We start from the raw sequence: 12,107 nt of genomic DNA, 5'->3' as shown, positions 1-12,107 counted from the left end.
TATGCGGGACACTTATATACATTATATGCGGGACACTTATATACATTATATGCGGGACACTTATATACATTATATGCGGGACACTTCTATACATTATATGCGGGACACTTATATACATTATATGCGGGACACTTATATACATTATATGCGGGACACTTATATACATTATATGCGGGATACTTATATACATTATATGCAGGACACTTATATACATTATATGCGGGACACTTATATACATTATATGCGGGACATTTATATACATTATATGCGGGACACTTATATACATTATATGCGGGACACTTATATACATTATATGCGGGACATTTATATACATTATATGCGGGACACTTCTATACATTATATGCGGGACACTTCTATACATTATACGCGGGACACTTATATACATTATATGCGGGACACTTATATACATTATATGCAGGGCACTTCTTTCAGACGTAATTTGAGCCGTTCTTCTTTGAACTCAATGAAGAGCATCTCAAAATTTACGGCTGTCAGAGAAGCCTCGCAAAATGCGAGGAGGAGCATTTACGTCTGAAACGAGGCAGCTGTTTTCTCCTGAAAACAGTCTGTCTTTTCAGACGTAAAAGCCTCTCATCGTGTGCACATACCCTTAGGCCATGCCTCTGGCAGACCTAAAGGCAGACCTGGGGGCCTTTGTTAGGCCCCCAGGCTGCCATGGAAACCATAGGCACCCCACGATGCACGCGGTGTGCCAGTGGGGTGAGAGACTAAGCCCCCTTCCTCTAAAACCACTCAGAAGCGACGCTTGCTATTGAGCACCACATCTTAGGCTTTGTTCACACTGAGTTTTTTGCAGGCGGAATTTCTGCCTCAAAATTCCGTTTGGAATTTTGAGGCAGATTTTCCTCTCCCTGCACGCCGATTTCCGCTGCGTTTTTCGCCCGCGGCCATTGAGCACCGCGGGCATATTAAACGCCGCGAAATATGCTTTCTCTGCCTCCCATTGACGTCAATGGGAGGTCAGAGGCGTAAACACCCAAAGATAGGTCATGTCGCTTCTTTTTTCCGTGAGACGGTTTTACCGCTCGCGGGAAAAAGACGCCTCCGCCTCCCATTGAAAACAATGGGAGGCATTTCCGGGCCGTTTTTGACGAGTTTTTTGGAGCGGTTTCCGCGTCAAAAAACTCTGTGTGAACATAGTCTTAGGGGTTAAATATGATCGGAGACCACTGCTAGTGGTCTCCGATCGTTGCCCTGAAGCCAGAGGGAAAAGTTGCGGGAAAAGTTCTTCAGAAGTGCTGAAATGAAAAAGGCGGCGCTTCAGAAGCGTTACTCCCAACAGCCGATGTAAAAAGGCTATACCCCGGTCATTAAGGGGTTAAAATATAGACACCCCACCCCAGTCCTCCTAAACAAATACAGAACCCAAAATAAATACAGACCCCCTAACAAATAAAGACCCCAGAATCCCTAACCAGACCTCATAAAATAATACAGACCCCAGCCCGGACTCCATAAATAAAGAGTCCAACCCAGACCCCCAAAATACAGAGCCCAGACAAGACATGCAGATACTCACCTCTCCCCATGAAGAGCAGAGGGAGAGGTGAGTATCTTATCAGAATGTGGGGAATCGGGTAGAGAAGCCGGCTCTTACGGGAGGTCTCCCCTTTTTCTGGGAGTCTCCTGGACATTCTGGAAGAGTGGGAAAATATGCATGGATTTGAACTTCCAAATTTATAACGGACTTAGGCTCTGTTCACACAGAGTGGTGACAGACGTCCCTATTCGGGTCTATCTGGGTACATTGGTATTTCCATCGTTTTCACAGCAAAAACAGCACTAAATTCTGCTAGTGATAAAAACGTCAATGATGCTCATAGTGAATATGTGAACAAAGTCTTAGAAATCCCCCAAAAATATAAGTTTTCTCTCAGAAGATAGTTTACCCACATCAAAGATGGCGGCGGGGATAAAGCAAAACAAAAAAGGAATACTTGTTGTTGCTGTTGACTGAGTAACCATAACCGCCGTTTTGGCCCCGCCTCTTCTGTTTACCCGCCCTTTTTTTTACCCCTCAGATGACATCAGTGAGACCGGGTCGTGGCTCCGCCTCCTAACGACGCGGCGAATGAGAATTCGACTCCGCCCCCTGACGTCGTCGCCCCGCCCCTCGCCTTTCTCCCCTCAGTTCATGTCGCGTACGGTCTAGAGACGGCGGCGGCGGAGTATACGGAGCTCGATGGAGACTTAACTGAGGAGAGTTTACCCGCCGGGAGCCGTCATTACTGATTCGTTGGGAACTTTAGCTCTTTTATTTTCTTCCTTCTGTGAGACTGTGACTGGTGGATTCAAGATGTACGCCGGAGCCGGCCCTGGTGAGTCCTGTGTGAGGGGTTACGGGGTCTCCGGTACATACTAGAGGGTCAGCGAGCGCAAAGTTATATTTATCTGCTCCCCCTACGTTACCGGGCCTTCTCGGCGCCATTTTGAAGGGCGACAGAAATAGTTTTTGCCTCTTCGTAACGGTCGCGGCGCGCAAAGTCCCGCTTGAGGAGCTTTGGTCACGTGCCAGGCCTCCCTGGGCATGTTGGGTAAAACCGTCTTAAAGGGCCAGTCGCAAAAAATGTTCTTCCATTTTAAAGTGGTTTTGTGGTTTAGTGTAAATAAAGTTTGATCCTTGTATAATGAGAAATCCTACAGGTTTCTAATGTGCTTTGTGTAACTGAGCACGGATTTCAAGATCTCTGCTACTTGTCAGTGAGCAGGATCATTCTTGTTTACATCTTACAGTTTGTTACAATTGTATCTAGTCTAGACAATCGTTTCTGGGAAAAACACAGCAGCGCAAATCTCTTAGGACCTGTTCACATCAATACTTTTCACTGCTAAGGCTGTTTTCACATCACTGTTCCTTTCCGCTAAGGGGTTCTGTCTGAGGTTTCCGTCCGGTAAATCCTACAACGGAAAGGCAAGCGGAAACCTAAGCTCAATGGTGACGGGAAAGTTGCTAAAGGTTTCTGTTTGTCACCATTGTGACAGGGCTCCGTTTTTTTTTGACGGAAATCAATACCGTAGTCGACTACGCTATTGATTCCGTCAAAAACGATGAAACCCTATCGCAATGATGACAAACGGAAACCGCATGTATTCTGTTGAAATACGTATGAAAACTGCTTACAAAAAGCATCCTGGCGATTTTAATGGGAAGCCGTCCAGTTGATACGAGGCGTTTTACCATTAAAACGGCTAGGATGCGTTTTGTAGTCGAGATGCTTTTAAAAGCGTATTTCGGCGCATAATAAGTAGGGTTTCTGCCGTAAAATAATACGGAAAATCAGCTGTGTGGACGTCGGTCTGTAGTCAATGACTAATCGGAGGTCTTGAAACGCGTGAGTTCATTAGGTGGTTGTAGAATTTCTATTACTAGCGAAAAACGCCTTAACCTGTCCGCTGGAAGTTCTGTGGCCGGCCATATATTCTAAATGATTTCTGTCCGTGACATCTGCTAAAAGACACCATGTTGTTCATGACAAACATTTCCTATGATTTCATTACAGTACAGGTCACATTTCTAGGAAGGCTGTGTTTTTGTTTTTTTTTTCATATGTAGAAATCACGTGGCTTGTAGTCAGGGTAGCACGTGGCACAGGTCGCCCTTATCATCGATAACCAGGCACAAGTTTCCTGCGTTATATTCAATTATTACGCAATGGTGCAAAGTAAAAGTTTCCATGGTAACCAATAAGGTTGATGGTTTAATTTTACAGAGGTCTATAAGTGAAGTGGAATCTAATTGGTTGCCGTAAGCAACAACTTCACGTTTCCTTTGCACCAGTTTTGATAAATCTCTGCAAATGGGTCAAATTTTAATGCAGAGCAGCACAAGAATTTAGCGTTTTAACGTATCTTGCACCATATTCACCACCGTGGTAAATGCGGTTGAATTTGGCTCTGTTCACACTTTCCCAGACACGCCTAACGCATCTATAGGGCCATATTCAACCAGCGTTTGTGAAAAGTGTGTCCTTAATAGGAATGTCACGATACCAGAATTTGGACTTCGATACCGATACTTTGTGTAGTATTGCGATTTCGATACTTTGCCAACAGTAATAATAATAAAAAAAAGTTCTTCATTTTCTGATATGAGGCGCGTGGTGCGATGATGAATTTAACCTCCACGTGCCTCACATTAATAGTAATTAACCCCATCATGTGTCTCAATCATAATAGGTTAATATGTAAGGTGCATGATGGGGTTAATTACTATTAATGTGAGGCACGTGGAAGTTAAAGAGACTCTGTCACCACATTATAAGTGCCCTGTCTCCTACATAAGGAGATGGGCGCTATAATGTAGGTGACTAATGCTTTTTATTTAAAAAAAAAACTATCTGTTTTCACCACGTTATTAGCGATTTTAGCTTTATGCTAATGAGTTTCTCAATGGACAACTGGGCGTGTTTTAATATTGACCAAGTGGGCGTTGTACAGAGGAGTGTATGACGCTGACTAATCAGTGACCAATCAGCGTCATTCACTTCTCTCCATTCATTTCCTCAGCACACTGGGATCCTGTTAGATCCTTATGTGCTGTCTTATACTAACACATTAACAATACTGAAGTGTTTAGACAGTGAATAGACATTCCACGGGATGTCTATTCACAATCTCTGCACTTCGTTAATGTTTCTGTGGTACTTACAGCAGAGGAAGCGTGATCTCGTTGTAACCTGTCATTTACAGTGTGATCTCGCGAGATCACGCTTCCTCTGCTGTAAGTAACACAGAAACAGTAACGAAGTGCAGAGATTGTGAATAGACATCCCGTGGAATGTCTATTCACTGTCTAAACACTTCAGTATTGTTAATATGTTAGTATAAGGGTATGTGCACACACACTAATTACGTCCGTAATTGACGGACGTATTTCGGCTGCAAGTACCGGACCGACCACAGTGCAGGGAGCCGGGCTCCTGGCATCATACTTATGTACGATGCTAGGAGTCCCTGCTACTCCGTGGAACTGCTGTCCCGTACTGAAAACATGATTACAGTACGGGACAGTTGTCCTGCAGAGAGGCAGGGACTCCTAGCATCGTACATAACTATGATGATAGGAGCCCGGCTCCCTGCACTGTGTTCGGTCCGGGACTTGCGGCCGAAATACGTCCGTCAATTACGGACGTAATTAGTGTGTGTGCACATACCCTAAGACAGCACATAAGGATCTAAAAGGATCCCTATGCGCTGTGTAAATGAATGGAGAGAGGTGCATGACGCTGATTGGTTACTGATTGGTCAGCGTCATACACTCCTCTGTACAACGCCCACTTGGTCAATAGTAAAACACGCCCCATTGTCCATTGAGAAACTCATTAGCATAAAGCTAAAATCGCTAATAACGTGGTGAAAATAGATTGTGTTTTTTTTAAAATAAAAAGCACTGCGGTCACCTACATTATAGCGCCGATCACATTATGTAGGAGACAGGGCACTTATGTGTTCAGTCTCTTTAAATTCATCACAATGCCCCACAATAAGTGATAGAAAGCAGTTTTTATTTTATTTTTTTACAGCGTACACATCATAAATGACGCAAAAAAATTGTGCAGGTTATTACGGCCGCGCCAGTACTGAATGTGTATATTTTATGTATGGAGACTTACTTTGTTTATTGTAAAAAAGGTGTATGTGGATTTTTTTAAATTTAACATTACTTTGTTTTTAGTTTATTTTTTAAACTTTACTGTACTGGCATATATCTATACATGGATAGTACACAGGCAGTTGTTAGGACATACCAAAGTATGCCCTAACAGGAAATATGGTCAGACAGCCCTGGGGTCCTTCAATGGACCCTGGGCTGTCTGCCCATCTGTGGTATGTCCCTCAATCGCGTCACAGGAATTCCCTGTGACGCGATCCAAGGGCCACCCCCCCCCTTCTCATTTTCCTCTGAATGCTGCAGTCCACTGTGATTGCCATTGCCCCGCTCCTGACATGTGCGCGTGTGGTCAGCCTGAGGTGATGCGGCCGGCGCTGCACTAATGAGCGGCCGTTCAAGCACTGAAGACAGAACGTGGGGGGTGTTTTGCAGTATGTCCACCCTGTTCTGTCTTCAGTGCCGCCGCTCATTAGTGCAGTGCTGGCCGCATCGCATCATCCTGATCGTGCGCACATCTCAGGAGTGGGGCAATGGCTGTATCACACGGCCGCAGCCGCGCTCTCATACATTCATGTGTTACTATACTGCGGCCACACAGCTTCGTATCGAAATACATGAAATAACGGTATTGAACCGTTTGGGGATGCACAGTATCGAAACCGTATCGAAGTTTCGAGGCATCGTGCATCCCTAGTCTTTATGGCATGTTTCGGACAGGTATATATTGGCATATTTTTTTGTATTGGATAGCATAGTAGACTGATATTCTTTGCAGATGCCTATAGTAAAAGTATTTCATGTAGTATATGTTTTCTGTGGGGTCCTATAGGTGACTTCCACTTGTATATGTATACTGTTAAATACGTTGCAGCCTTCTGGCGGAGGTATATATCTACCTCTGGAAGGCTCAAGCGAAGTGTGAACAGAGCCAAATAAGACGCAGCTGTAGAGCTATGCCAGGTAGTGCCACTTTTAACGGTTTTGCGGGTCGTGCCCTTTTTTTCCACCTGACAAGGAACTTTTGCAAGTGTCAGAAAAAGTGTTGTGGGGCATGAAAAACGGCGCTTAGCCTGACCACCATTATTTTGCAAGAAATTTTCCAGATAATGTACATAACTGCCTTACTAATAACTCACTGTGGAGCTAGTGTATATAATGTGGATTGTCTGCGCTGTGGTTATACTGGGATACTGAGGTACTTGGGTTTCTGAGACTTGTTTCCTCCTCCTGTATCTGTTATGGTACTCATCGATTGTTATCAAACACTGGCAATATAATATGCCTGCCTATTAGCTTCGTTATTCTGGCCGCAACATATGATCTGGTGGTGCCCGAAATTATGTAGATTTTGGGATCAGGTTATTTGATATTCTTGGTTATTTTGTTTCCTGAAAACAGTATTTTTGGCCTTAGGCGCTGTTCAGCGTTTTTTTTTTTTTTGCATGCAGGATAAGCCTATGTTCACACGGAGTATTTTGCAGGAGGAATATCTGCCTCAAAATTCCTTTTGGAAGTTTGAGGCAGATTTTCCTCTCCCTGCACGCCGTTTTTCGCCCACGGCCATTGAGCGCCGCGGGCATAAAACGCCGCGACATACGCTTTCTGTGCCTCCCATTGAAGTCAATGGGAGGTCAGAGGCGGAAACGCCCGAAGATAGGGCATATCGCTTCTTTTTCCCGCGAGGCAGTTTTACTGCTCGCGGGAAAAAGACGCCGACGCCTTCCATTGAAATCAATGGGAGGTATTTTCGGGCCGAGTTTTGCGACGCGGTTTCCGCGTAAAAAAAACAGTCAAAATACTCCGTGTGAACATAGCCTAAATCTGCCTCAAAATTGCTTCAGGAATTTTGAGGCAGGTTTTGACCTACCTGCGCTTTTTTGCCCGCGACCATTGCAGCTAATGCAAGTACCGCAGGCAAAAAACGTTGCAAAGAAATGGAAACGAGCGCCGCAGGGTTCTTCTGCCTCCCATTGATTTCAATGGGAGGTCAGAGACCGCTGCAAGAAAGGACTTGCTGTTTTTTTTTCCCCACCCGCGAATGGTTGAAAGCCGTGCAGAAAAAAACGCCTACTCCTCCCATTGAAATCAATGGGGGATGATTTCGGCCGTCTTTTGGTGCTGATTCAGACGTGGTTTCTTTGTTGAAATCGGCACCAAAAACTCAGTGTGAACAGGGCCTTACAGGGAACTTCAAGATCATGTCTACTATTTATTTACCTTTACAGAAAATTCTATTTTATGCTCACAAATGAATAGCAAAATATTGGATGTCTAAGCACATACCTACTCTTGGGGTATGGAAGGACTGTACAATTAAGATAGCGCTCTATGAGAAAATGTACTAGGTGGCGTGTTATCCTCTGCGTTACTAGAAGCACTCAAAACTGTGCTTTTATGGGTCATGCACTGTCTAAAACTACATTCGATGGAACACACTGCACATGAAAAATATGCAGCGCATCCTGGAATATATTACTGCAAAATATAAGTTACCACTTCCATACAATAACATTGTCTTCATATAGTGCCCTTTCACCATGCAGACTGAATATGCAGAAAACGCAAGTTTGAATGAAGTCTTACTGGATGTTTTTTCAAAGTTTTATTTTAAAACGGCAAATGGTTGCAAATTTTTCATTCGGTTATAAAACTTTGGTGGGGAACAGGCCGATTTTAGTCTAATTCGCCTATGTTAGATTCCGACTCGTGTCCAGAAATTGCATTTTTTTTGGGTTTGACTCATAAGTCATACAGCAGTCCGTCTAGCCCAGGCCTACTTCCCGACATTATAGTTACATCACTTTATTGAGATGTTGTGACTGCAATACGTACAATGGTGAAAAGTGTAGGTTCATCTGTTATCAACAGTTTACATATAGAATACATTTACATAAAATGTGTGAACAGTTGATTTACTGCCTAAGATTTAGTCTGTACTGCATTCATAATTCTGCAGTGAAATTTCCCGGCTTGTTCAATGTGCCCACAGGAGCTTGTTCTTGTCGTCTCTACACGAGGCACTGTGCAATAATATGATACAGCTAACTGCCCCCATGCGTTCTAGAAGATTGACAAAGTTGTTATACATGTTTCTGACTACAAGCCTGCTGACTGTTACCATTAACAACCAGCAGGTTTATTCAGACGTGGCAGAATTGTCACAGATTTTTGGTATGGATTCGGTGAATATATTTTACAGGACATAACAGGTAGATGTAGAAGGTGGCGAAAAAAAAATCAGTGACGAAATCGGGGCATGCTGCAGATTTTTTTTTGCAGAAATGTCTACGGCTGAAAACCCATTCTGTACATCTGAATTGACTTGTTTCCGCAACAGGTGCATGGATTTCTGCAAAACCCTTTCAGATTTATGGAACAGTCACAGATATGTTTGCAACAAATCTGTCTACAAGCTGTAATTTAGGATCCGTACACTACAAGTATTGTCATTTTATTACTTCGACTCTATAAGTTTTATATGTGTATATAAAATGTGAAATGGTTTTAGTCATGAGATGACCTTTTGGCCGGCTGCATCCCCTGCATATTTCCGTTAATATCTTGATTCTGCAGCTTTCACTCTACGTAAACCGTTTGCAATGTATTTAGAAAACTAAGCTGGCCATTCACATTAGCCGTATTTCGATGTATGTGGTGGTGTCGCAACTTTCCCCCAACGACGGGGGCGCGATACTGATCAGCCAGTTGGATTTGAACATGTCCGATCCTTTTGTTTGTACAGTTATTAGCTGCTGCTAGAGGTGTCAGAATACACGCTTGTTCGGCCGGGCATGAATGTGAGGTCGGGATTAATAGCGGTCGGCTGAACTATTGTGTATGGCCAGCTTAATTTCTGTGGTTCCCTCTTATTAGGTTAAATGGGTCTGATATGCGAGCACTTTTCCTAATGTAAATTAGACTGAAATGGCTGATAACAGGAAACAATAGACTACATTCAAAAGCACATCAGTTTGAAGATAAGACCCACCTTAAGTTCACCTTTTAACACCTTAACCCCCTTTCCTTCTCCATTTTTCGGATTTTCACTTGTGTTTTTTTCCTCCCCCACCTTCCAAAAGCTATAATTTTTTTTTATTTTTCCGTCCATATAGCCATACGAGGGCTTGTTTTTTGCGGGACAAGTTGTATTTGTTGATGGCACAGTTATGGGGTGCATATAATTTATTCAATAACTTTTTTTTAAAACCTTTTTTGGGGGGAATGGAAAAAAACAGCAAGCTTGCCATTGTTTATTGGCTGGTAGTGTAAAACAAAGGCATCATGCACGTGACTATTTCTGTTTTGCAGACCGCAAAACGTAGATACTAGTGGCTTCCATGTGTTTTTTGTGTTTTTTTCTGCGGACCCATACGCTAGAATGGGGTGGGGGCCCAAACAATGACAAAAACAGGACACGTGCTTTAATTTTGCATAACAGACGCACGGATCTGCAAAAAAGACCAAAAAAAACGGGTGTTAGAAATGAATGGTTGAGTGTGCTATCTGTAAGAAAAAAAAAAGGATAGCACACTCAAGAATACAACTATCGTTTTCATGTGCCTTAACGGGCTTTTACACATGGCATATTGCAGCACATTTTTGCCCGTGGTCCTTGCATTAGCTTCAATACCCGCAAGCGAAAAATCCAGTGTAAAGCGTGGCAAAAATAAAGCGCAGGCAGGACCTGCCTGCAAGTAACTGTGTGAACAGGGCCTTAGAGAGGCTCTGTCACCAGATTTTGCAACCCTTATCTCCTACTGCAGCAGATCGGCGCTGCAATGTAGATTACAGTAACGTTTTTATTTTTAAAAACGAGCATTTTTGGCCAAGTTATGACAATTTTTGTATTTATGCAAATGAGGCTTGCAAAAGTACAACTGGGCGTGTATTATGTGCGTACATCGGGGCGTGTTTACTACTTTTACTAGCTGTGCGTTCTGATGAGAAGTATCATCCACTTCTCTTCACAACGCCCAGCTTCTGACAGTGCAGATCTGTGACGTCACTCACAGGTCCTGCATCGTGTCGGCCACATCGGCACCAGAGGCTACAGTTGATTCTGCAGCAGCATCAGCGTTTGCAGGTAAGTAGCTACATCGATTTACCTGCAAACGCCGATGCTGCTGCAGAATCATCTGTAGCCTCTGGTGCCGATGTGTCCTCGCTCGTCTGACACGATGCAGGACCTGTGAGTGACGACACAGCGTGATCTCTCGAACACGGCTGTGTCTGCACTGCCAGAAGCTGGGCGTTCTGAAGAGAAGTGGATGATACTTCTCGTCATAAAGCCCAGCTAGTAAAAGTAGTAAAAACGCCCCGATGTACGCACATAATACACGCCCAGTTGTACTATTACTTTTCAACACGCCCAGTTGTACTTTTGCAAGCCTCATTTGCATAAATACAAAAATGGTCATAACTTGGCCAAAAATGCTCGTTTTTTAAAAATAAAAACGTTACTGTAATTACATTGCAGCGCCTATCTGCTGCAATAGCAGATAGGGGTTGCAAAATCTGGTGACAGAGCCTCTTTAAGGCACCCAGCTGCCATGGCAAACTATCAGCATCCTGCGTTCGTGGCACTCGATGGGGTGACAGAGGGAGCCCTCTTTCTATTCACTTAGGCTGTGTTCACATCACTTTCTGTGTTCCGCTGAGGGGTTCTGTCGGATGTTTCCGTCGGGTTAACCCCTCAACGGAAAGGCAAATGGAAACCTCAGCTTCCTTTTCCCTCACCATTGATATCAATGGTGACGGAAACCTAGCTAATGGTTTCCGCCTGTCACCATTGTCAAGGTTCCGTTCTTGACGGAACCAATAGCGCAGTCGACTCTGCTATTGATTCCGTCAAAACTACGGAACCCTGTAACAATGGTGACAGGCGGAAATCATTAGCTAGGTTTCCATCACCATTGAGTTCAATGGTGAGGGAAACTGAAGCTTAGGTTTGCCTTTCCATTGAAGGGTTAACCCGACGGAACCCCCCAATGGAAAGGCAGCAGTGATGTGAACAGGCCCTTAGATGCCACGGTTGCTATTGTCCGGCTCTTGTATAATTTTGTTTTGTGATTTTACATTTTATTCCATTTTCTGTGGTCACTTTTTCTATTTTCCTTGAACAAAAGTGATGTAAATGTCTTGGCTGTGACAATTTAAACCTTATATTCACATCACGTTTTTGTCTATGTTTAACGTATACGCCGTTGTCTGTCTTGAATAACACTATTGACCAAACTTTATGAAGTACAATTCAAAATAACCAATGCAGTCGGGCCACTACCGCTCATGCTGCTTAAAGTGGCTCTGTCACCACATTATAAGTGGCCTATACTGTACATGACGTGATCGGCGCTGTAATGTGGATTACAGCAGTGTTTTTTTTTATTTAGAAAAACAATCATTTTTGACGGAGTTATGACCTATTTTAGGTTTATGCTAATGAGTTTCTCAATGG

General features: G+C 43.6%; 1 protein-coding gene across 1 annotated transcript in view; it reads left to right on the top strand.

Annotated features, from left to right (window-relative positions):
* The first annotated feature begins 2,073 nt into the window (after positions 1-2,073).
* Positions 2,074-12,107, top strand: part of AGO2 (argonaute RISC catalytic component 2) — a 92,456-nt gene continuing 82,422 nt past the window's right edge. The window contains exon 1 of the mRNA XM_075827952.1: positions 2,074-2,360. Coding sequence (XP_075684067.1) covers positions 2,339-2,360 — 22 coding nt within the window. The 5' untranslated portion in view covers positions 2,074-2,338. The remainder of the gene's footprint in view (positions 2,361-12,107) is intronic.

Source organism: Rhinoderma darwinii, chromosome 5 (assembly GCF_050947455.1).
Source record: "Rhinoderma darwinii isolate aRhiDar2 chromosome 5, aRhiDar2.hap1, whole genome shotgun sequence".
In the NCBI taxonomy this organism is placed as follows: domain Eukaryota; kingdom Metazoa; phylum Chordata; class Amphibia; order Anura; family Rhinodermatidae; genus Rhinoderma; species Rhinoderma darwinii.
The sequence above is the reverse complement of the archived record's forward strand: the minus strand, read 5'-3'. Positions and strand labels throughout refer to the sequence as shown.